The 23741-nt window shown below is 46.4% G+C and overlaps 1 protein-coding gene across 1 annotated transcript in view; it reads left to right on the forward strand.

Annotated features, from left to right (window-relative positions):
• The window catches only part of BCAS1 (brain enriched myelin associated protein 1), a 122617-nt gene that overhangs the window by 83763 nt on the left and 15113 nt on the right, over nucleotides 1–23741 (forward strand). Inside the window, exons 8-9 of the mRNA XM_033962609.1 lie at nucleotides 5430–5465; nucleotides 6938–7135. Of these exons, the coding sequence (XP_033818500.1) occupies nucleotides 5430–5465; nucleotides 6938–7135 (234 nt within the window). The remainder of the gene's footprint in view (nucleotides 1–5429; nucleotides 5466–6937; nucleotides 7136–23741) is intronic.

Genomic DNA, 23741 nt, shown 5'->3' on the forward strand with positions numbered 1-23741 from the left:
GCCCAGTTGGGTGATTTTTTTCAAAACTCCTGGTGGGTTTTATAGCTTTTTCACCCCCTTTGGCTTCTCCTAACCACACTGGCACTGTGGTGTAAATAAAATAAAGAAACAAAAAGGACTTTTCCTCTCTCTGTTAAATCCTAGCTCACGTTTGCAGTCCAACACCAGCTCTGGCAGGATACACATTTCAAATCTGACATATTATAATCACAAAACAGAAAATATAATTAATTTTTCTACCTTTTGTTGTCTGGTTATATTTCAAATCTTGTTGGTCCAAAGCTCTGGTTTTCTTCTGAAAACTTACTTGCCAGGGTCTCCTTCTTTCTTCTTTCTGCGTGCTAACCATCCATCTGCCAACTCTGTCCTCCCTTTCCATTTCCCTTCCCTCCCCAGGAAGTCTGGTATCTTTCCTTTTTTTCATCTCCCTCCACAGATCCACCTTTTCTTAACTACCTTTTCATCCGGCATCTCTCCCTCCTTCCCCACCACCCTAGAGTCCACCATCTCTCCCTTTCTTTTCCCAATTACCCTCCTATCCAGTATCTCTATCCCTCCTCCACACCATCCCTTGTGTCCAATTTCTCTCCCTTTCTGTTCCTTCCCTCCCTAAATCCCATGGTCCATCATCTCTCTCCCTCTCCTCTATTTTTAGACCCATTATTTCTTCCTCCCCCCCCAAAGTTTGGCATATGCACGTCTCTTTGAACACCCCCTTCCCTCTGTGGTACTTCTAAACCAGGGTCTCCCCCAAAGGCCTGTCCCCCCTTAAAGGTCTTCCTGTCCCCCCTTGAAGGCCTGTCCCATCCCCTTGTAGGCCTGTCCCCCCCTTGAAGGCCTGTCCCTCCCCCTTGTAGGCCTGTCCCCCCCCCTTGAAGGCCTGCTTGCCTGTCCCCCCCTTGAAGGCCTGTCCCTCCCCCTTGTAGGCCTGTCCCCCCCCTTGAAGGCCTGCCTGCCTGTCCCCCCCTTGAAGGCCAGTCCCCCCCCTTGAAGGTCTGCACCCCCCCGAAGGCCTGTCCCCCCCTTGAAGGCCTGTCCCACCCCCTTGTAGGCCTGCCTGCCTGTCCCCCCCTTGAAGGCCTGTCCCCCCTTGAAGGCCTGCACCCCCTTGAAGGTCTGCACCCCCCTGAAGGTCTTCACCCCCCCCGAAGGCCTGCCCCCCCCCCCCCCCGAAGGCCTGCACCCCCCTTGAAGGCCTGTCCCAACCCCTTGTAGGCTTGTCCCCCCCTTGTAGGCCTGTCCCCCCCCTTGAAGGGCTGCCTGCCTGTCCCCCCTTGAAGGCCTGTCCCCTCCTTGAAGGCCTGCACCCCCTTGAAGGTCTGCACCCCCCCCCCCGAAGTCCTGCACCCCCCCAAAGGCCTGCACCCCCCCTGAAGGCCTGCACCCCCCCAAAGGCCTGCCCCCCCTTGAAGGCCTGTCCCACCCCCTTGTAGACCTGTCCCACCCCCTTGTAGACCTGTCCCCCCTTGAAGGCCTGCCTGCCCCCCCTTGAAGGCCTGCCTGCCCCCCCTTGAAGGTCTGAACACCCCCCCGAAGGCCTGTCCCCCCCCTTGAAGGCTTGCCTGCCCCCCCTTGAAGGCCTGTCCCCCCTTGAAGGCCTGCCTGCCTGCCTGTCATCCCCCTCCCCCTTGAAAGCCTGCCTGCCTGCCCGCCCGCCCCACCCTGAAGGACCGCTCGCCCCCCTGGCCTCCCCGCACCACCTATGAAGCAGCACTACCTATGCTCCCGGCCTTGCCGTTCAGTCCCCCCCCACCACCCCTGAAGGACCGCTCGCCCCACTGACCTTCCCGCACCACCTATGAAGTAGCCGCAGCAGGATCGCAACGTCAGAGGAGGGGCGGGACCGCGACGCAGGAAGCAGCGCCCAAGCAGCTCAGGGATCGCTGACATCGCAATCCTGCTGCGGGCTGCTTCACAGGTGGTACAGGAAGGTCAGTGGAGCGAGTGGTCCTTCGGGAGTGGGGGGGACTGAACGGCAAGGCCGGGAGCACCCCCTCAGGGCTGGCACCCGGGGCGGATCGCCCCTCCCGCCCCCCCTTTGGTACGCCACTGGGTACTTTCAAAGGTCACGCTTCCCATGGAATTTCCAAAGGCCGATCTAAGTTTATATGACATGAGTTGAGGTGTGGGGTGCTGGGGGAGGCAAATAAAATACATTTCACCACAAATGTTGAATGCATTTAGGTCCAATGTTTCTGTGTCTGTAATTCCTTCCATTCCATTTGCCAAGCCAAAATTAAAACCAAAACAGTAGGATTTTTGCAGATCTTATGAGTTCATATTTTGTTAGGTTCATCGTTACCTAATTTTCCCATTGTTAACATTTGATAACAAGAAGTGACTAATGCATGCCATGCTAAAGTTCCCCCTTCCCCAACGCATGAATTTTAACTATAAATAGCTGAGTTTTATTCTGGGGTAAAATGCAGATAACAATATTTACTAAAAAAAAGTGCATTTTTGCACATAACCTATATGACTTACTCATTCTTTTTTTCTATAAATATTGTAGCCCCCTTTTACTAAGCCGTGTTAGCGTTTTTTAGCGCCGGGAGCCGCGCTGAATGCCATGTGTGCTGCTCCCGATGCTCATAGAGTTCCTATGAACTTTGGGAGCAGCGCAGGGCATTCAGCATGGCTCCCAGCGCTAAAAAACGCTAGCACGGTTTAGTAAAAGGGGGCCTGAATTCATATGCAGTTGTCTAATGTAAAAAAAAATGTGTTTTTAGTATAAGAAGGTGATTAAAAAAGCACCTTTAGAAAAATAAAATGTCACTATTTTGCCTTAAGGGCCATTTTACTAAAATGTGCTAAGTAGCTGGTAGTAGAGAATGACATGGGGAAAAATTCTGTCCCCGTCACCGTCCCATCCCCGGACCACTATCCTCTGCACCGCCCCATCCCCGCTGGTCCTTTCACCGCCCCGTCCTGTCTCTGCTGTCCCCTTCACCGCCCCGTCACCGTCCCCGCTGTCTCTTTCACTGCCCCGTCACTGTCCCCATCTTCAGTGTCTTCTTCTCTCCATCCCCCCATTCCCAGCACCCTTCACGCGGTCCAGCAGCTCCCTCCCGCCAGCCAGCCATGCATTTCCCTCCCTCCCTCCTTTTCCCTTACCTTTTCTTCTTGAAACTGGCGATTTCTATAAGGCTACGAGATGTATTACAGCCGGAGCCATGAAGTCGCGTCGGGTTGCCTGCTAGAAAAGTCTCCTCCGATGCAACTAGAAACAGGAAGTTGCGTCAGAGGAGACTTTTTCCAGCAGGCAACGCGACGTGACTTCAAGGCTCCGGCTGAAATACAGCTCGTAGCCTTTTAGAAATCGCCAGTTTCAAGAAAAAAAGGTAAGGGAAAAGGAGGGAGGGAGATGCATGGATGGCCGGCGGGAGAGAGTGGGCTGCCGGATCGAACGCTCGTTCACCGCATGTTCACTACTTGCTCACCGCCCCGTGCTACCATTCACCGCTCCATGGAGTGGTGAATGACCTTGCCCCCTTTTTTTTGGTCACCGTTTTGGCGGGTTACCCGCGGCTAGCCGCGGGTAACAACCACCGTGTCATTCTCTAGTAGTTAGCACATGGATCAGTGCACAGTAACTGTTAGCACGTGGCTGTAGTACAGGCAGTCCCTGGATTAAGAACGTCTAACTTACGTCAGACTCGTACTTACGAACCAGGGTCTGCCTGTGCCAACATGCCCCTCTTCCTCCTTCCGTGTCCCAACGTGCCTTTCATCATCCTTCCCTCCTTCAGTGCTGTGTCCCAAATTTGTGCCTCCCTCCCGCCGGTGTTTACTCTCTGTGGCCGGCTCCCTCCTCTCAGCCACACTCCTCTTCACAAAGCCAAGAGCAGCGGCTCCTGCACGCTGCCTATGGCTGATCCGGAAGCCTTCCCTCTGACATCAGAGGGAAGGCTTCAGGGTCAGTCATGGGCCATGTGTAGGAGGAACCGCGGCTGCAGCTTTGTGAAGAGAAGTGCAGTTGGGAGGAGGGAGCTGGCCATAAAAAGTAAACACCCATAAGAGGAAGGGAGGCACAAATTTGGAACACAGCACAGAGGGAGGGAAGGTCGATGAAGGGCGCATTGGGACACAAGGAAGGAAGAGAGGAGGAAGAGGGGCACATTGGCACAGGAAGTGAGAAGCAGGGTCACATTGGGACACAGAAGGAAAGGAGGGAGCACAAACTTCAGGCAAAAGATGGAAGGAAGAAGTAAGGGAGCATGAACTTGGGACACATGATGGAAGGAGGGAGGGAGTGAGGGAAAGAGATGCTGAGGTAGGGGAGGGAGTAGAAAGGGAAAATTGTTAGGCATGGGTATCTGAGTGAAAAAGAAAGAGAAATGGTACACATGGGGAAATGAAAAAAGAGAATTGTTGGGCATAGGGAGGGAGAAAGAAATATTGGACTTGGTGGTAGGAGAGGCGTAAGGTACAGATGCATGGGGAAGAGAAAGATGAGAGGGAGAAAAGTTGGATGTGGTAGTGGAGAGGGAACAGTGGGACAAATAAAGAACAAAAGTAAGTGTAAACCTATCTTTTCTTTCAAGTTAAACTACAGTACTTTATTTTGAGGACTGTTCCTTTAATATTTCATGTTCTTTAATGTTTTTATAGACTGTGTACTGTACAGAATCCGAGTTACATACAAATTCAGCTTAAGAACGGTTTAAAAAACGGAACTCGTTCTTAACCCGGGGACTGCCTGTAATTGTTACCTGGTTGACAGGATAGCACATTCTAGTTTTCTTGTTAACTGCATTTCCTGGGATGGGGTGGGAAATGGGTGAATTATAGGTAGGGAATGAGCTTGGACTGCACTTTGCAGTTAACGCAAGGTCACTTACTTTCACCCATAGAGAGAGTGTAGATGCCCTTATAATTTTCCAAAGGGAGGTGGAAATTGCAGTTAAGCTACCTGCAACTGTATTTCCTGTACAGTAAAGATTTTTACTTTGTGGTAATTATAAGGGAAGACATTAACAATGCTCCCAACAGGTAGCACAAAATCTTTGCATTTATCACATAGTAAGTACAAAACTTTATTGCATTTCAGTTATAGGGTCCCTTATTCATGTTCCTAGGCTAAGATATTCTATTGAGACATAAGACATCTCCAAAGTCTGTGATATATCCTCTATCACAGAAATTCTTTATTTCTACTGAAAATTCTTTTGAATAGATAAAATTCAATCAATTCAACTTAAATCTAGTATTGATGTTCATGCAGGAACCGTCATAGGCATTTGAAAAGTCTACTCTAAACCAATCCCAAGCTAAAAATGAATCTTTTTTTCATCAGCAAATTAGAATGAGCTGCCCCATTTTCTGCATACAACCATTTCTGTACACTGCAAGATTGTGAGATTAATTGTATATTTTCTCTAAATATTTATGTCATAACATTATCTACCATCTGCTTCATTTCTTTACAGTCTGCAAAAGAGAACCAGCAGACAACTGAAACCAAAGTGAGTATAAGTGGAAAACCAATACTGCCACAGCAAACACAGTCACCATCTACCATTTCCTGTCAGACCAACCCCCCTTAAGACTTCTTGTAGTGTCAGTAAATCCAAAACAAGGAAATAAACCCCACATAAAAATAACAGAAATGATGTGAGTGGAGATAGAATTGTACACAACAACCAGAGATAAATTCTAATGAATAAATATTTATTAAAGAATGAATGATAAAACAGTCTATATCAGTGGTCTCAAACTCGCGGCCCGCCAGGTACTATTTTGAGGCCCTCGGTCTGTTTATCATAATCACAAAAGTTAAATAAAACAGTTTCTGGATCATATGTCTCTTTAGCTATAAATTACAATATTATTATTAAGACTTAGCCAAAAGGAAAGATTTATAATCTTTAAAGAGTTTTACCTCAAGCAAAATTGTCATTTCTTTAATAAGACATTAACTATTTTTTTCTGAGGCCCTCCAAGTACCTACACATCCAAAATGTGGCCCTGCAAAGGGTTTGAGTTTGAAACCACTAGTCTATATCATTTATTCAGTCCAATTTGTGTTGTAGACCTGACACGGTTCATGTTTCGGCATTAGAGCCTACCTCGACGCTCTTATAACTTCAGCAATCATTGAAGTTATAAGAGCGTATAATGGGGAGAGACAAGTGCAAAGGGCCTTCTTTGTTATCTGGAAAATTGAAGGGCAAGGTGGATTAGTCCAGGGTAGGGTTACCATATTTTGTAAGTTAATAAAAAGAGAGGACACATGGCCCTGCTCCTAGCCCTACCCCATCCCGCTCTAGCCCTTCCCCCACATACATTTCGCCTTCTCTCCTTCCCTCCCTCCCCTTGCCGCGTGTCAGTCACCAACATGCTGCTCCCGAAATCACGGCTCCCGAGGTCCCCAGGTGCTGGAAATGTAGGCCGGCCACATTTCTGGTGCCTAGGGTCCTTCCTGAATCGCAGCTCGTGTTGCCTAGTGATGCCGAATCCCGGCTTCGATGTCACTAGGCGATGCTAGGTGCCAAGGACCTAGGCACCAGTCCGGGAGGACACCTAGCATCGCCTAATTTTTTATTTTGATTAGGTTTTAATTGGTTTTTAATGATACAACCAATTATCATGCCATTTAGAACCAATTACAGCCCTTAAGTTAGTCGTTGATAGGTGCAATCTAGGTGCCTGCCAGCAGGTTTTTGAGAATCTGGGCCTATGTGCTTAACTGCCTGCAGTTAGATGCAAGAATTTACAGCAGCCATTGAGCTAGCATAAGTGTCCATGCCTAAAGTTCAGCTCACAAACGCATGAGCAATTGTCGATACTGACTTCACACTTAGCATCCTAGCACCCAACTTTAGGTGGCTGGTACGGAATTACTCCCCAGCCTATTTTTAAAATTTGGGGCTCCCATACATCGTTCCTTAATGAACTGCTGATTGCTTTATCATGGTTAATGTGTACTTCTATCTAGAGGGTTGAAGAACCAGCGGTTGTAGCCATGGCTGTGAAAGCAGAAAAAGCAGCACCTGTCCAAGCCATAAAGCAAGAGACCAAAACCCCAGAAAGAGCCGCCAAGGAGCAGGTCCCAGCAGCATCTGAAGTCCAAACCGATGGACCACAAAAGTCCAGCAAAGAATCAACTCCACGGGCCATGCTCTTCTGGAAAAAGGTCAGAGTTTACTTTTTTTTTTGCATGTTCTTGCCCAAGGACCCAAATCTTGTGCTGTTTCATAAGGACTTTCTGTCATTTCTGTCCTTTTGTTTCAGGTTACAACAATAATAATGATTTGATTGGGTCTGTGTCCTGCCTATCCCGTGACTGAGTTAGGTATCAAAAAGTGACTTCAGGCTCTCCCTGCCATCTCCCTGATGTCACTTTCAATCCCCCAGCTGGGAGCCACTTGTTTTTTTGGCTTGGGTGCAGCATAAAGTAATAACAATGCAGGCTTATCACAGAGCTGTTCACTGCAAATAAAGGGTTCTCATCCAGTGAAGCCAAATGTCCAAAAATGCACTATTTCAGCCCTAGATTTAACCAATTAGAGCAAAAGATGCATTTTGTTTAAAACATGGACAAGTAACCTTCAAACACAATTTCACAATAAATCCACCAGGTGGCAACATATCACATAAACATAGAAGTTTATATACAGAGACCAAAAAGGCAACCAAGGGGATCCTTTAAGCCAGTGGTCCCCAACCTTTTTGACACCAAGGACTACTTTTATAGAAGCAAATTTTTCCAGGGATCGGTGGGGGAGGTGGAGGATTTGGGGCGGGTTCATAGGGCAGTTTTATACACAATATACATTACATTTCTATTATTATTAAGTTATAATATAATATAAATTATACAACTTACCATAATGCAGAATCAGTGGGAGCCCTAAGCTTGTTTTCCTGCAACCAAACAATCCTATCTGGAGGGAGAGATGGAAAGGTGCACAAGGGGATGGGTTGGTGGGGTTGTCGGGGTTCTTCTGCACAGGTGTCACTGTCTTCCATCGTCTCCAGATCGGATCATTTACATGAATTTATTCAGGTACTCAAGCATTTTTCCCTGTCTGTCCTGGTCAGCTCACAATCTATCTAATGTACCTGGGGCAATGGGGGGATTAAGTGACTTGCCCAGGGTCACAAGGAGCAGCGTGGGTTTGAACCCTCAACCTCAGGGTGCTGAGGCTGTAGCTTTAACCACTCTAGAAATCAAAATGTAGTACAAGTTAGCCAAGTACAGGACAATCAAGCCATTGTGACATCACTGATGAGGTTGGCTCTTAGGCATTGGTGGAATGAGGCATTATGATGTCACAATACCAGCTCTGGTTATCAGAGGCTGAAGCTTTTCACACTACGTATTTATTTATTCAATTTTCTATACTGTTCTCCCAGGGGAGCTCAGAATAGTTTACATGAATTTATTCAGGTACTCAAGCATTTTTCCCTGTCTGTCCCGATGGATTCACAATCTATCTAATGTACCTGTGGCAATGGGGGGATGAAGTGACTTGCCAGGGGTCACAAAGAGTAGCATAGGTTTGAACTCACAACCTCAGGGTGCTGAAGCTGTAGCTTTAACCACTGTACTATGTGCTATTTGTGCTCACCTTTGGTGCACACATTTTCTCCTGTGCTAGAGTCCTCTAAGCATTCTGGGGCAGATTCTGTAAACTGCTCCATGTGGCTGTCGATCAAGCACTAGGCACCACTTATAGAATCAATCCTATTCTCCATCCCTAACCATCCTACGAGTTCTGCACAGAACTCTTGTTTTTTTGGTTTTGTGTTGTTGTTTTTTGGACTGGCCGATACTAATTGCCTCTAGCACCCGTGTTTGATTTTGAATATCGGCCCACTGGTGCATTACGTCTACCCCAAGAAAGGGACCTGGGGGTAATGGTGGACTTGACAATGAAGTCGACGGCACAGTGCGCAGCGGCTGCTAAGAAGGCAAATAGAATGCTAGGCATCATCAAAAAGGGTATTACAACCAGAACGAAAGAAGTTGTCTTGCCATTGTATCGAGCGATGGTGCGTCCGCATCTGGAGTACTGCGTCCAATATTGGTCGCCGTACCTTAAGAGGGATATGGCGATACTCGAGAGGGTTCAGAGGAGAGCGACGCGTCTGATAAAAGGGATGGAAAACCTTTCATACGCTGAGAGATTGGAAAAACTGGGACTCTTTTCCCTGGAGAATAGAAGACATAGAGGGGATATGATAGAGATAAGATCATGAAGGGCATAGAGAGAGTAGAGAGGGACAGATTCTTCAAACTTTCAAATAATAAAAGAACAAGAGGACATTCGGAAAAGTTGAAAGGGGACAAATTCAAAACGAATGCTAGGAAGTTCTTCTTTACCCAACATGTGGTGGACACCTGGAATGCGCTTCCAGAGGGCGTAATAGGGCAGAGTACGGTACTGGGGTTCAAGAAAGGATTGGACAATTTCCTGCTGGAAAAGGGGATAGAGGGGTATAGATAGAGGATTACTGCACAGGTCCTGGACTTGTTGGGCCGCCGCGTGAGCGGACTGCTGGGCACGATGGACCTCAGGTCTCACCCAGCAGAGGCATTTCTTGTGTTCTTGTGAATGTTAACTGGCTAATGCAGAGTTAACGCAGGACCACTCACTGCCTCCTAAATAGGAGATGGAAAGTTCGTCTGTGTTAAGACTATATCAATACATGGCTTAAATATGAAAATACTACGAACACCCCTTCTTGATGCAGTGTGAGTTTTGGCCTTCCAGCACTTAACGATCTTGCAATATAGTGCGTTAATCCCTAGGAGGGGGAGGGGGTGTCAGGAGAGAAGGGGAGAGATGCCCTGCAGAGAAGGGGAGGGGGAAGCGATGTAGGGGGCACGTCCTGTGGGCAGTCAGCCGGCACCTCTCCCCAGTGTGCCGCAGCACACCTGAAATCTCAGGAGGCATACAGTTTGGTCTATAGCTTATCCAAGCCTTCATTATTAAGCTGCTGTACTGACTTCTTTCCCAGATCATTCTGAGATCTCTCAGCAAACCTTATCACTCATGTAGACTGCAGTCTCTTCTCCACACCTCTGAAATCTCCTCACCAGTACATACCCTGGGAGTGGTTTCAAGAGCTCTTGCCTGTCTTTCTGCCATTCAAGCATTTCACAGATGGGAAACCAATACAGTTCTTGCTCTTTTTTACTTCTCTGTGCTTAAAGGTGATTGGCCCAGCATGTCTATCTTATCCACTGTTTCCGGTGGTCTTGATGTTTCTTTACCGCCTCATCATTATGATTTGCAGTGACCTTTAAAAGTTCAAATGCATCTTATTACTCCTATTTAATTCTTCTACTTCCTCTTTGTTTTCCATGGACTTTTCTCCTATTTCTTAAGATTACGAGGGGGTGCTCCAAAAAACTTTCTAAATTCTGAGTGTTATTTTATTTTGCAATGTACCAATTTGCAGAATCACAATGCTAATATTTTGACATTGTTTCAGATCATTGACTGAACCATGTCAACAAAAAGTGTGGAACTCCGAGCCGTCATGAAGTAGCTCGGGTCAGAAAGAGGAAAACTCCAAAGGAAATCCATGAATGTATGATGTAAACATTGAGTGACAAGTCCCATCGTACTCCACAGTGAAGAAGTGGTGTGCAAACTTTCAGCATGGAGATTTTGAGACCGAAGATGCAGCAAGATCTAGGAGGCCTCAAACGGTGTCAACTCCTGAAACTGTTGACCATAGCCATGACCTGATTTTTGGGCAAACTCTAATTGAGTGGTGTAGAAAACAGTATACACAAAGTATCAATAATACACTCACATAAAGGGGTCCATAATCAATATACTCCTAACAATTGTTATCAATCATACTTTTTTCTGCAGGAAAAGGCCTCAGAGTCTAGGAGTATTACACTCTGTCGTTTCATCTCATTATCAGTGTAGATATATTCCGCACAGTTACTCCAGTACAGTTTTACTAGTTATCTTTTACTTCTTAAATTTTTGTCTTTTTATCTTTTTGTGAATTTTTAAATAACTTATGACTAATGAACTCAGTAACAGGTGTTTAAGTATAGACCAGTTCAAAGGTTTGAAAAGAGCCAACAGAAAATTACTTATCTTCAATGTAAAATCTTCACTCATATTCTGTTTTTCACTCTTATATTTTATCTGTGTCGTATCAAACTACCAGAACCAGGACTGGAGCCATTCCACACTACCCGAACCAGAACCGGAGCCGATGCAGCTGGCGTTTCGCAGACCGTTAGTGTGTCCGCTGCTTCAAGGCCAGTTGTAGGGCACAGCAGAGCAATGAGAGGCTACACTGCGGTGAGCTGGTACCAAATTTTTGGAACAACTACTTACTGTTGATGAAACAAAACCACAGTCCATGCAATGGCGGTACTTCCAAGGCCAAGGAAATTCAAGACCCAAAAGTCAGCAGGTCATTGTTCAAGATGACTCGTATGTCTGGAAGTGTGAGAGCACTGGGATACGCTGTCCTCAGGATCTAATGTTTCATTCTTGGCATTCTTTATAGCTTTTATTACTGTACCTCTATGATTCTAATCTATGACTTCTTGGCATTCTCTTTCCAAAAGATTTTGCTCTATATTGGTTTTACTTAAGAACTGGATGTACTCTGCTGCCCTCTGCTGGTAGTCCTGGTGACTGACTTGCAATTGCGATATGTGGACTTCACTGTCTAGCTCTGCTTCTGAAATACTGTTCATGTCCTTTTCCACCTTATGCCAGAGCCTGGCCAAGTTGGCCAGGTAAATTTCCTAAGCTTTTGGAGGTTAGCTTGCAAGTTTGTTTGGCCTGGGTCTCAGGTTGAGGCTGGGAGGGGTTTGTGAGTGCCATGTTTGCATTATTTTGTGATTCAGTTTGTGTGTCTTCTACAGCAGGTTTGTTTATTTCAGTCAGTGCAGGGTTAAATTCTGCCATTGTGTGCTTGTTTGCCTCTCTTTGTTGTGTAGGGAATTCGCTCTTGTGTTAGAGGGAGCTAGGGTTGCAGTTGGGCAGGACAGAGCAGAGGAATTGGCTATGCTGAGGCCACTGCACGCAGGGCAGCAGAAGAGGTCAAGGGCACCAAGAATACACACACAAAAAAGCAGATACAGAAATTGTCTTGGAAGTGCTCCAGCACGAGAAGAAAGCAGCATTTAGCTTCCTGTCCCGGTTAAATTATTTATTATTTCATTTTCTATCTTGTTGTCCCCAAAGAGCTCAGAATGGCTGCATTTGACTGATGTATGTAGAAGTGTGTTTTTGAAATTGTACACTCTGCTGAAATGTTTCAGTTTCTTTGTTGTGAACCGCCTAGAACTGTTGGTGGAGCGGTATACAAGAAAATAAAATATTATTATTATTAGAGGTTTAACATACATAATTTCCGTACAAGTTTTATCCTAACTTGCAGATAGTTAAACCTTTGCCTACCCAACGCACACACCGACAAATCCTTATAATTTTCTGAAAAATATTTTATTGAGTAAATATGGAAGATGTACTCACAGTTGGTGAATTTCCTGGATATTGCAGCTGGAAAACAGAATGTAGATTTGAAGAATGGAAGATGGGCAGAGATGAGGAAATAGGTAGGCAGAAAGCTGCTCCAAGTTTCAGAATTGAAATGCTGAGGGCAGAACAGTCATGGCCACTGTTTTTTGGAATCAAGAAGGTGTTACAATGACTGACTATCTTCCAAGGGGTCAAACAAGTAATGCAGAATACTTACATTACATTACATTACATTACATTAGTGATTTCTATTCCGCCTGTGCCTTGCGGTTCTAGGCGGATTACAAATTATAAGAGATCTGGACATTACAAAATTAAGGAGACCCTGCTGGTTTCGGGGGAGGGGTGGACTGCCTCGCGCTCCCCCGCAGGATCGGGCTCCTCTCTCCTCTTTTCCTGCCTTTCTGCTGGCTTTCTAAGCAGGCAAGGCAGTGTGTCGTGGGGCAGGTTCAAAGGAGACCCCGCTGGTTTTGGGGGAGGGGCGGACTGCCTCGCGCTCCCCCGCAGGATCGGGCTCCTCTCTCCTCTTTTCCTGCCTTCCTGCTAGCTCAAGGAGCAGGCAAGGCTGTGTGCCGTTGTAGGGTTAAATTCAAAAGGAAACCCCGCTGGTTTTGGGGGAGGGGCGGACCGCCTCGTGCTCCCCCGCAGGATCGGGCTCCTCTCTCCTCTTTTCCTGCCTTCCTGCTGGCTCTCTAAGCAGGCAAGGCAGTGTGTCGTGGGGCAGGTTCAAAGGAGACCCCGCTGGTTTCGGGGGAGGGGCGGACCGCCTCGCGCTCCCCCGCAGGATCGGGCTCCTCTCTCCTCTTTTCCTGCCTTCCTGCTGGCTCTCTAAGCAGGCAAGGCAGTGTGTCGTGGGGCAGGTTCAAAGGAGACCCCACTGGTTTCGGGGGAGGGGCGGACTCAGTGGCGTACCTAGGGTATGTGGCACCCGGGGCCCATCATTTTTTGACCCCCCCCCATCTATATGAAAAATATGATTTTTAGTAACAATCTACATATCGCACCACAAGAGTGTACCTAGGAAAAGGCTGCATCTTAAACACTGCAGTGAGCACTAGAACACCAACACATACATTGTAAAACTAAACAAGCCAGATCCCGCACAGTCAATTGATCCTGTAGTCAATGCCAACTGAAAACTGTGTTCTTTTCATACACACAGAACAGAGATACACCCTCGCCCAAAATGGAATAATCACAAACTAAAAATAGAAATATGTAGACAAAAGTTAAACTGATCCGCCAAGAAACCAGACCCTGGATACAATGCAACACCACAAAAAACAGTAACACATGTCCTCTAATACAGTGCAAAATATAAAGACAGTAGATGTAAATTTGAAAAAACTGATACATAACAATCACCACTTTACAAATTAATAAATAAAAATAAAACAAATAATGAGAAATAAAAAAATACCATTTTATTGGACTAATCCCCATAAGCTCGGTCCCCATCCCCGCAAACCACCTGATTCCATCCACACAAGCCTTGAATTGTTTATATTAAAGTATAAAAAGAAACAATATTCTGTACAATTGTCAATTTATAAATCAGTGTCTTCTCCCCACTCTCTTCCCCATTTCCCTTCAGCATCCTCAGCCCACTCTCTCTCCACTTTCCTTTAGCGCACGCACATAAAAACAAGCAAGTAATTTTATATCATTTTCATTCTATTCATTCATAGAAATTAAAGTCTAGATAATGCCAGTCACATAACAAAACATGATTTTACAAAAATAATTCCCTGTACAGTCAAGCCTGCAATGATTACTAGATGTCTTTCAGCAGCTCCCCTCCCTCCCTCCCCCTTACCTTTGTGGCCAAGTCAAAATGATCTACCAACAATAAAATTTTAAAAACACAAAGCACGCTGTACGCAGAGAAAATGTTAATTATCATTTATATTCCGCGGGTTTTCAAAGAGGTCAAGGCAGATGACTTTATGCAACGTCACCTCAGTAACAACTATACAAAAATAGACAAATATTCCCCCTCCCTTTTTACTAAACTGCGATAGCAGTTTTTAGCGTAGGGAGCTGCGCTGAATGCCCCACACTGCTCTCGACGCTCATAGGCTCCCTGCGCTAAAAAACGCTATTGCGGTTTAGTAAAAGGGGGCCATAGTGCAAAATATAGATAGCAGATATAAATTTTCAAAACGGACACATTTTGATCACTAAGTTGAAAATAAAATCATTTTTCCTACTTTTTTGTCTGGTGATTTCATGAGTCTCTGGTCCTTCTTCTGGTCCTTCTTCTTTCTTCTCCTGCCCCCCCCCCTTTCTTTCTCTCTCCCCCTGGCTCCCCTCTTTATTTCTGCCTTTCTTTCTCTCTCCCCCTGGCCCCCCCTCTTTATTTCTGCCTTTCTTTCTCTCTCCCCCTGGCCCCCCTCTTTATTTCTGCCTTTCTTTCTCTCTTCCCCTGGCCTCCCTCTTTATTTCTCTCTCCCCCTAGCCCTCCTCTTTCTTTCTGCCTTTCTTTCTCTCCCCCTTGACCCCCTCTTTATTTCTGCCTTTCTTTCTCTCCCCTTGGTTCCCCTCTTTCTTTCTCTCTCCCCCTGACCCCTCTTTATTTCTGCCTTTCTTTCTCTCTCCCCCTGACCCCCCTCTTTATTTTTTCCTTTCTTTCTCTCTCCCCCTAGCCCGCACAAAGCCATCGTGCCAATTTCTCCACTTCCACGATTCTTTCCCTACCCTCACCCCCAAGCCAGCAGCCGATTTCTCCCTGCTCCTTCCCCGATGTCCTGAACTTCATCGGGCAGCAGCAGCATTCACAATTCACTGTTGTTGCCCGCTTCAGGCCTTCCTCTCTGTTGGGTCCTGTCTTCATGAAAACAGGAAGTAGGCAGGACCCGGCAGAGAACAAGGCCTGAAGCCGGCAACAGCAGCGAATTGTAAACGCTGCTGCTGCCAGAAGAAGGTAATGGAACACCGAGGCAGTCCGCTTCTCCCCCCTCCCAGCCGAACCCCCGCTGATCCTCCTATCTCCCCCCCGTGAACCTTTCCGACCTTCCCAGCGAGAGCAGCAAACCTCCTTCGCGGCTTTCTCCTCCCTCTGCCGCGTCACTGATGATGTCATCAGTGATGCGGCAGAGGGAGGATAAAGCCGACGCTACTGGAGGGAGGTTTTCTGCTTTCGCTGGGAGGGTCGGAAAGGTTCACTTGGGGGGGGAGAGATAGGATGGTCAGCTGGGTTTCGGCTGGGAGGGGAGAAGCGGTCTGCCTCGGTGCTCCAAGGCCTGGCGCCATTACCTTTTTTGGTAATGGCTCCAATGCTGCTTTCGCTGGGAGGGTAGGAGCGCGATAGGGGCTGGGCCAGCTGTGCACCCCCCCTAAGGCGGCACCCGGGACGGACCTCCCCCGCCCCCCCTTGGTACGCTACTGCCCTGGGGAAACAGCCTGCAACAAGATCGCGCGATGCCAGTGATCTTTGCTTGCTTCAGCTGTTTCCTCCGCCGCAGTCCCGCCCCTCCTCTGACGTCAGAGGAGGGGGCAGGACCGTGGCGGAGGAAACAGCCGAAGCAGGCAAAGATCTCTGGCATCGCGATCTTGCTGCAGGCTGTTTCCAGACGCGACACCCGGCGCAGAGGGGGGGGGAAATGGACCGGACCGGGAGCACCCCCTCAGGGCTTGGCACCCGGGGCGGACCTCCCCCCCTGCCCCCCCCCCCCTTGGTACGCCACTGGGCGGACTGCCTCACGCTCCCCCGCAGGATCGGGCTCCTCTCTCCTCTTTTCCTGCCTTCCTGCTGGCTCTCTAAGCAGGCAAGGCAGTGAGTCGTGGGGCAGGTTCAAAGGAGACCCCGCTGGTTTTGGGGGAGGGGCGGACCGCCTCGCGCTCCCCCGCAGGATCGGGCTCCTCTCTCCTCTTTTCCTGCCTTCCTGCTAGCTCAAGGAGCAGGCAAGGCTGTGTGCCGTTGTAGGGTTAAATTCAAAAGGAAACCCTGCTGGTTTCGGGGGAGGGGCAGACCGCCTCGCGCTCCCCCGCAGGATCGGGCTCCTCTCTCCTCTTTTCCTGCCTTCCTGCTGGAAAAGAGTTACTACTGTAACTTGCTGTGCTGATTAAGAGGCAGTGGGAAAAGAAAAGAGAGGGAAGCTGCAGGAAGGAGTTCTCTTTTTGCAAGACAGTGCAATGATGTTTTGACGTAGTTGGTTTCAGTGCATAGTCCATCTACCCTACTCATCAGATCTTGCTCCATCTGACTATTTTCTGTTTCCAAACTTTAAAAAGAGTTTGAAAGGGTGACAATTTTCAAGTGATTCAGACGAGATTGCGGCAGCGGAGCAGTATTTCAGTGACCAGATATCAGTATTTTTTGGAAGGGTTACAGAAACTTCAGACACGATGTGCCAAGTATGTTGAACTTCAGAGTAAATATCTGGACTAACTTGTTTCATGTCTCCACATCAGTCCTTTCTTGGTTGGGCTGAGAATATTTCAGCACCCCCTTGTATAATCAGGGGCGAGAAGATATTTTCATCTCTTCTTTCTGATCTGTTCGCTAAACTCCACTGTTTTCCTGCTTTTCTGGGATTTTAAAGATTTTGCTGTCTTTTCATCACTTTCATGGAAGAACCTGAATTTTAATTCTTTCTAGATCTGATTTCACCACAGTCAAGGTTAGGTTTTGGAGCAAAAAGGCAGGTTCTTGAACACAAAAGGTCTTACTAGCCTTTTACAAGTCTGTGATAATAGCGCATTTCTCTCCTTCTTGCTTTTATTCAAAAATAATAAGCTATGGTACATAAGAACATAAGAACATAAGCAGTGCCTCTGCTGGATCAGACCAGAGGTCCATCACGCCCAGCAGCCCGCTCACGCGGCGGCCCATCAGGTCCAGGACCTGTATAGTAATCCTCTATCTATCCCCTTCTATCTCTTTTTTCTTCAGGAAATCATCCAATCCCTTCTTGAACCCCAGTATCGTACTCTGTCCTATCACACCCTCTGGAAGCGCATTCCAGGTGTCCACCACCCTTTAGGTGAAGAAGAACTTCCTAGCATTGGTTCTGAAACTGATATGATCCACTACAGATGAATAAGATGATAAACAATAGAAAGTACTGTGTATTAGAAACGTTGCTGATCAAGTGTAGTTGCCTGGTTCGCAAAGAGCATGTCAGGTCCATACAATTCCTTATTCTGGCTTATTTGCACAATTAGAATGCAATGCATCCGAAATAGGTGGTGTTATTCATAGTGCAATACAGAAAGGTTTCATCCTGATACCTGCATCAGTTATGGAATATCTCATTCATTCTTCATTCTTCCTGCAGCCTTCCAAAGAAGTTCCACCACCCAGTGCACCCGAAGAGAAAGTAAATTAATGTAATATCATCAGCTGCAGCCTATTAAGATAGCAATAAATAGATTAAATTATAATTTTTGGTGGAACTCCTTTTGTCATATTTATAAAATGGAGAGACTTATTACAATACAACAGGGTTGTTTCAGGAAATTTCAAGATATTTGGGAGCCATTAACAAAGTATTGTAATGATTAGAAAAATCTTGTTTCCCTTAAATTTACAAGTTCAATTATGGGGTGGGAGGGAGGGTATTTTTATTGTTACATGTTGTATAAGTATTCATTATATGATAGATAAGGGTGGGGAGGGGGGAGATAAGAGAATATTATATGTATCATTGTTGATTATTAAGTGATATATTTATGGTTATTTGTATGGATATGTTATCACAATTATTATAAGTTTAAAAAAAAATAAAGATTTAAAAAAAAAAAAAAAAGATAGCAATACTACTTGAATGCTAAACGATGTATTCTGCTTCAATAGACACATTCTTTACCTCCCACATTGCCTCAATGGTGTGAACTTTTGGTTATGGAACATCAGACAATGAATGATAAGGGCCACAGAACCCACAAACAATTTGTTAAAACGACTGGTCTTTTGGAACACATTATCCATGAGAAAGTGCTCTTCTTTCCCGAATGACATGAGTTTGGATCACAGTCCGTTCCCATTATTCGTGGTAGTATGGTTCTTGAAAATGTTTATGAACCATGAAATCGTGAATAACAAAATGCAGAGTCTACGGGAAAATGGAGGTTAGGTTCCAGAAGTACATCTTCCGCCTCAAAGTGAACAATGGATCCTATTGGGAGAATGGGTTTAGGTTCTTGCATGCCACAGCTGCCCCCTCCCCCCCAAACTGGGAGAATTTCCCTCGCTGTCAGCAGACCCTGACAAGAATAGGCAGCATTCCCCCTCCCTCCCTAAACAGACATCACCAACCCCCACAAGAAGGACCCCAGGCCTATCCTGTTTCCCCGATGGTCTAGCAGCGTGTTGAGACAGGAGCAATTCCCACTGATTCCCTCCCATGCTCTTTCAGCGATGAAAATGGTTGTCGAGACTTCCAGCGGCAGTCTCGCGAGGCTGCTGGAGGGGGAACGGGGTTGGTGGAGTCTGTTGGGGAGGAAGGGGGAATGCTGCCTATTTTTGGGGGGTGCCGATGGTAGGGGATAGTCTCCCGGTTTGGAGTGCGGGCCCCGGGCCACAAATAAGATAAATACCACTGGTCCCAGAACAAATCCCTGCAGCACTCCACTATGTATCCTCCTCCATTGAGAAAAATAGCCATTTAACCCTACTGTTTTCTGTCTGATAACCAATTTCTGATCCACAACTGAACACTGCCACCTATCCCATGCCACTTTAATTTTCTCAGGAGCCTCTCATGAGGAACTTTGTCACAAGCTTTCGGAAAATCTAGATCAACTGACTCACCTTTATCCACATGTTTATTCATACCTTCAAAGAAGTAAGCAAATTGACGAGGCAAGACTTCTCTTGGCAGAACCCATGCAGATTCTGTCCTATTAAATCATGTTTGTCTATATGGTCCACATTTTATATTTTATAATTGTTTCTACTATTTTTCCCATACCTGATATCAGGCTTATTGGTCTGTAATTTCCCAGATCTCCCCTGGAACCCTTTTAAAAATTGGTGTAACATTGGTCACCCTCCAATCTTCAGACAATTTTAGCGACAGATTATACAGATCACTAACAGCAGATCAGCAATTTCATGTTTGAGTACTTTACCTTGGGATGTATACCTTCTATATTCTTAGCATTCACTTCAAGAACATAAGAGTTGCCGCTGCTGGGTCAGACCAGTGGTCCATCATGCCCAGCAGTCCGCTCACGCGGCGGCCCTTTTGGTCAAAGACCAGCACCTTAACTAAGACTAGCCCTATCAGCGTACGTCCTTGTTCAGCAGGAACTTGTCTAACTTAGTCTTGAATCCGTGGAGAGTGTTTTCCCCTATGACAGACTCCGGAAGAGCGTTCCAGTTTTCCACCACTCTCTGGGTGAAGAAGAACTTCCTTACGTTTGTATGGAATCTATCCCCTTTCAACTTTAGAGAGAGCCCTCTCGTTCTTCCTACCTTGGAGAGGGTGAACAACCTGCCCTTATCTACTATGTCTATCCCCTTCAGTACCTTGAATGTTTCGATCATGTCCCCTCTCAATCTCCTCTGTTCGAGGGAGAAGAGGCCCAGTTTCTCTAATCTTTCAAGTGTTTCTCTTTGTAAGGAACCCAACTCTCATTCTTTTAATACCATTTTATCATTACAATTTATGATAGCTGTAACCAGATGTAACCCTCCCAGAGTGGCAGCGAGTGGCTGCCCACCAAAATTGTACACTACAGAGGTAGTGGGTATTCAACCTCTAAGGATTTAATGAAAAGGCAGTACGCTGCTGGAAATGCTATGATGCTGTGCACACACCATTGCAGGGGGAAAAAAAAAGAAAAGTTCAGCTTCTCCTTTTATTAACATAAACCTTTGTGAAAAATGAACAATTATTTGATCAGGGCATGATTGAACAGAATTCAAAAATGCTTCTTTATGTAACATCTAACTCCGTTTCTCCCAGGAGCCCATAGTTTAGGGACTCCTCTTCTAACTCCACTCCCCACTAAGGAGACACTACCTTCAGTTTAATGCACAAAACCTTTGAACAGTGCTTTGAACATGAAAAGAACGGGAACACTTTTTTACAAAGACCAGGGGACACTTGATGAAGTTACAGGGAAATGCTTTTAAAACAATGTAATGAGATTTTTGACACCATTTCCGCACGGAGGAGTTTCATATATCAGTGAATAGTTGGAAGTCTCCTTCCCTTCCCAAATTGCGGTCCAGCATCTATGTCCCCATCCCCTCCCCCTCACGGCTCTAGGGTATAATATAGCCTTGGGCTAGCCCTGAGTTACAGTATATATAATATAATTCTTAAAGCATTCTTGCTGATAATTGGACTGTAAGATGCTCCATAAAATCTCAAAGAATGGCCAGTTAGGCTTTAATTAATGCTGTTGCCTTTCATAACACAGAAGACTGCAATTTACTTTCACAGCTTGCTAACACTTGCATTTGTCTTTACACTGGATCTGAAATATGTTTCAATGATTTCAGGTTGACCAGGAAATCACATGCTTTTCTGGCACAGCGAATAGTTAAGCTCTGGAACGCATTGCCAGAGGTTGTGGTTAGAGCGGATAGCGTGGCTGGTTTTAAGAAAGGTTTGGACAAGTTCCTGGAGGAAAAGTCTATAGTCTGTTATTGAGAAAGATATGGGGGAAACCACAACTTGCCCAGGATCGGTAGCATGGAATGTAGCTACTTTGGGGAGTTTTGCCAGGTACTAATTACCTGGATTGGCCACCATGAGGATGGGCTATTGGGCTAAATGGACGTTGGTCTGATTCAGTAAAGCTATTCTTATATTCTTATGTATCACTTGCAGTTCCTTTAGAGATTGCACCAAAAGGGATCTGGCTTGCCGACACTGGCACCCCCCATGAGTACCTCTGTGACATAGTGGTGCTGAGGCTGCAAATCCGGACCGCGTTTTTCATGACTGACCATCCAATGATCAAATCATCCTGGCATCTTACAATGGCGTGCTGCACCATCTCATGATCCCTGACATAGCCTTCTGAGACTTGGTCAATAGGCAACTTGAAATATATTTCATTGCAGCCCTAATTGTCTTGGCATGCCTCCACCATGACCATGACTGGGTAAGGTATTTATGGGTAGTTTAACCCCAGATCTGATACACCCACTGCCTCATGTACTTAGTCAACCAGCTGGGTGCTGGCAAATATTGCCTAATCACTTGTCCTGGCGGAATCCAAGGATCCTGCAAATAGATGGGGGTATCTGGGCAGTGAGAAACATAGAAACATAGAAAAGGTCTTTGTAGTGTTCCTCAAGGTACTCACCACTCTCCGGCTCTCCCGCGTTAAGTGGTCCAGATCATAGAGATTCTGGTAGAAGCTTTCCCTCCAGGTGGGCCAGCTGTTCTCCCTCCAGGTCAGCTACCATAATCTCACCCCATGCCAGGCACAATATTTGAAGCAAGTTGTCCAATATTGGGTTGCCAGTGACTGTATCCTGCTCCAACTCATGGTGAAATTCCAGCCCATCCTGGGGACTCTTACCACCAATTAATGACTGGCAGACCAAAATGGCACCTGGCCTCTGAGGTGCATGGGCACAAGAGCAAACTTGCATAAGTAGCGAGATCATGGGCAGCTGGCTGGTATGGGTGATGAGTCAGTCCTTGCGCTGTATGGGGACCTTGCTTCTCCTCCCTCTGAGGAGAACCAGGTTGCGGAGACACTGTGGAAAACACAAAGCCTGCCTCCATCTCTGACATCACACTGGAAGTTCTTTTAAAGGACAGTCTCTTTTGAAACACATCTCTTCCTCAGTTCTTGGGTTTAGTCATGGGGTCCACCCCCATAATGGCTGATTCTGGCTCCTGCAGGCTCAAACTTGTGAGCCTTTCGGGTAGCTTAGGTGGCTCTACTGCAGTACTTGCCTTGTACCACTCCAATCTAGACGGGGGGGGGGGGGGGGGGGGGGGTCATTCCTGTGGCTCCAGCTCTGCTACTTCCCCAGTCATGCATGGGACTACGGATGGTGGGGCTCCAGGAGTGGAGCTAGCCTGTTCCCCACTACTGCTTCTCTCATCTCAAATAGGTGGCCCTCACACTTCTCACTACTGGTAGTTATGGGCACTGGTTCCTGGCAGTGCTTATAGTCTGGGCACTGAAACTGCCCTTCTGTCAATGGTGAGGACCATTTTGCCCCTCAAGCGATATGCTTCTTGATCCGCCATATCACTCTTCAGGTCATTCATGACTGCGGGCTTGTGGTCCTCGCTGTGATATTCACACCTGGCACCAAGGCTGGTGAAGGTAAAGTAGGTGGAAATTCATTCAAAGCACATAGAGCACTCAGAATCAAGGGCTCACATCGCTTCTCCATTGTAGGCTGCTCTGGATCTACTCTGCAAGGAGAGTTGGTCCTCTAGGGCGCAGTTTAAAAAGGCCCTTCTCTCTCCACATCCCTCATGCTGTTTCACACCGGTGACGTCTCCTTTTTCTGCACACCAGAATCCCTCGCAACCAGTAGTGGTCCTGTCCGCTAGTGGGGACAGGCTCCTCATCTGAATTTTCATGAGGATCAAGTCACCGTCCGGTCCTACGGACAGCAGCTGAACCTCACTTTTCATTCCGCTCTGAACACTCATTGTGGTTGGTGAGCAGGTATTATTCTTGTAACTGCACGCCAAAATCTCCAAAAGTCACAGTTTTCTATCCAATAGTGTGGTTGCTTTCATAATCCTTGCAGTACAGGCACCATTTATGTAACCCTCTGTTTACCCGGATGCTGGCAGAAGGGCAAACAAAGTATTTTATTTTATTTTTGTTGAGAACCAGAGCAGGAGCCAACTTCCATGGTTGGGCTCCAAAGCAAGCATGCATTAGACACCCACTGATGTTAGACCAATGATGTTAGACCCAATGATGTTAGACCAAACCAGTAAGTTGCTGATTAACTCCACCCTTTACCTCTCCTTGAAACACAGAAAAGGCAATATTCTTGAACAATAACAGTTTCTTACAACAACTCTAAATTTATGTACAAGGCCCAAATAAGGTGTAAATAGTTCAGCTATATTGGATTCCTCCCTTGTTGGTTGGATTCTGCTGCTATTCCAAAGTCTAGGTTTAGTTGTGTGGGATAGACCTAAATCTTAATGTTAGTTCTTATTGTGATCAATTGGTTTGTTTTCCCAAAAGTAAGGTTGCCAGATTTTACATTCATAAAATCTGGATCCCTAGACCCACCCCCAGACCTGCCCATCCCCGCCCCATTAAACCTCAGTCCTGCCTCTAATCCCACCCTAGCCCTGCCCCTGCTGCTTGCTCTTG

The sequence above is a fragment of the Geotrypetes seraphini genome, chromosome 11, assembly GCF_902459505.1.
Source record: "Geotrypetes seraphini chromosome 11, aGeoSer1.1, whole genome shotgun sequence".
Classification (NCBI taxonomy): domain Eukaryota; kingdom Metazoa; phylum Chordata; class Amphibia; order Gymnophiona; family Dermophiidae; genus Geotrypetes; species Geotrypetes seraphini.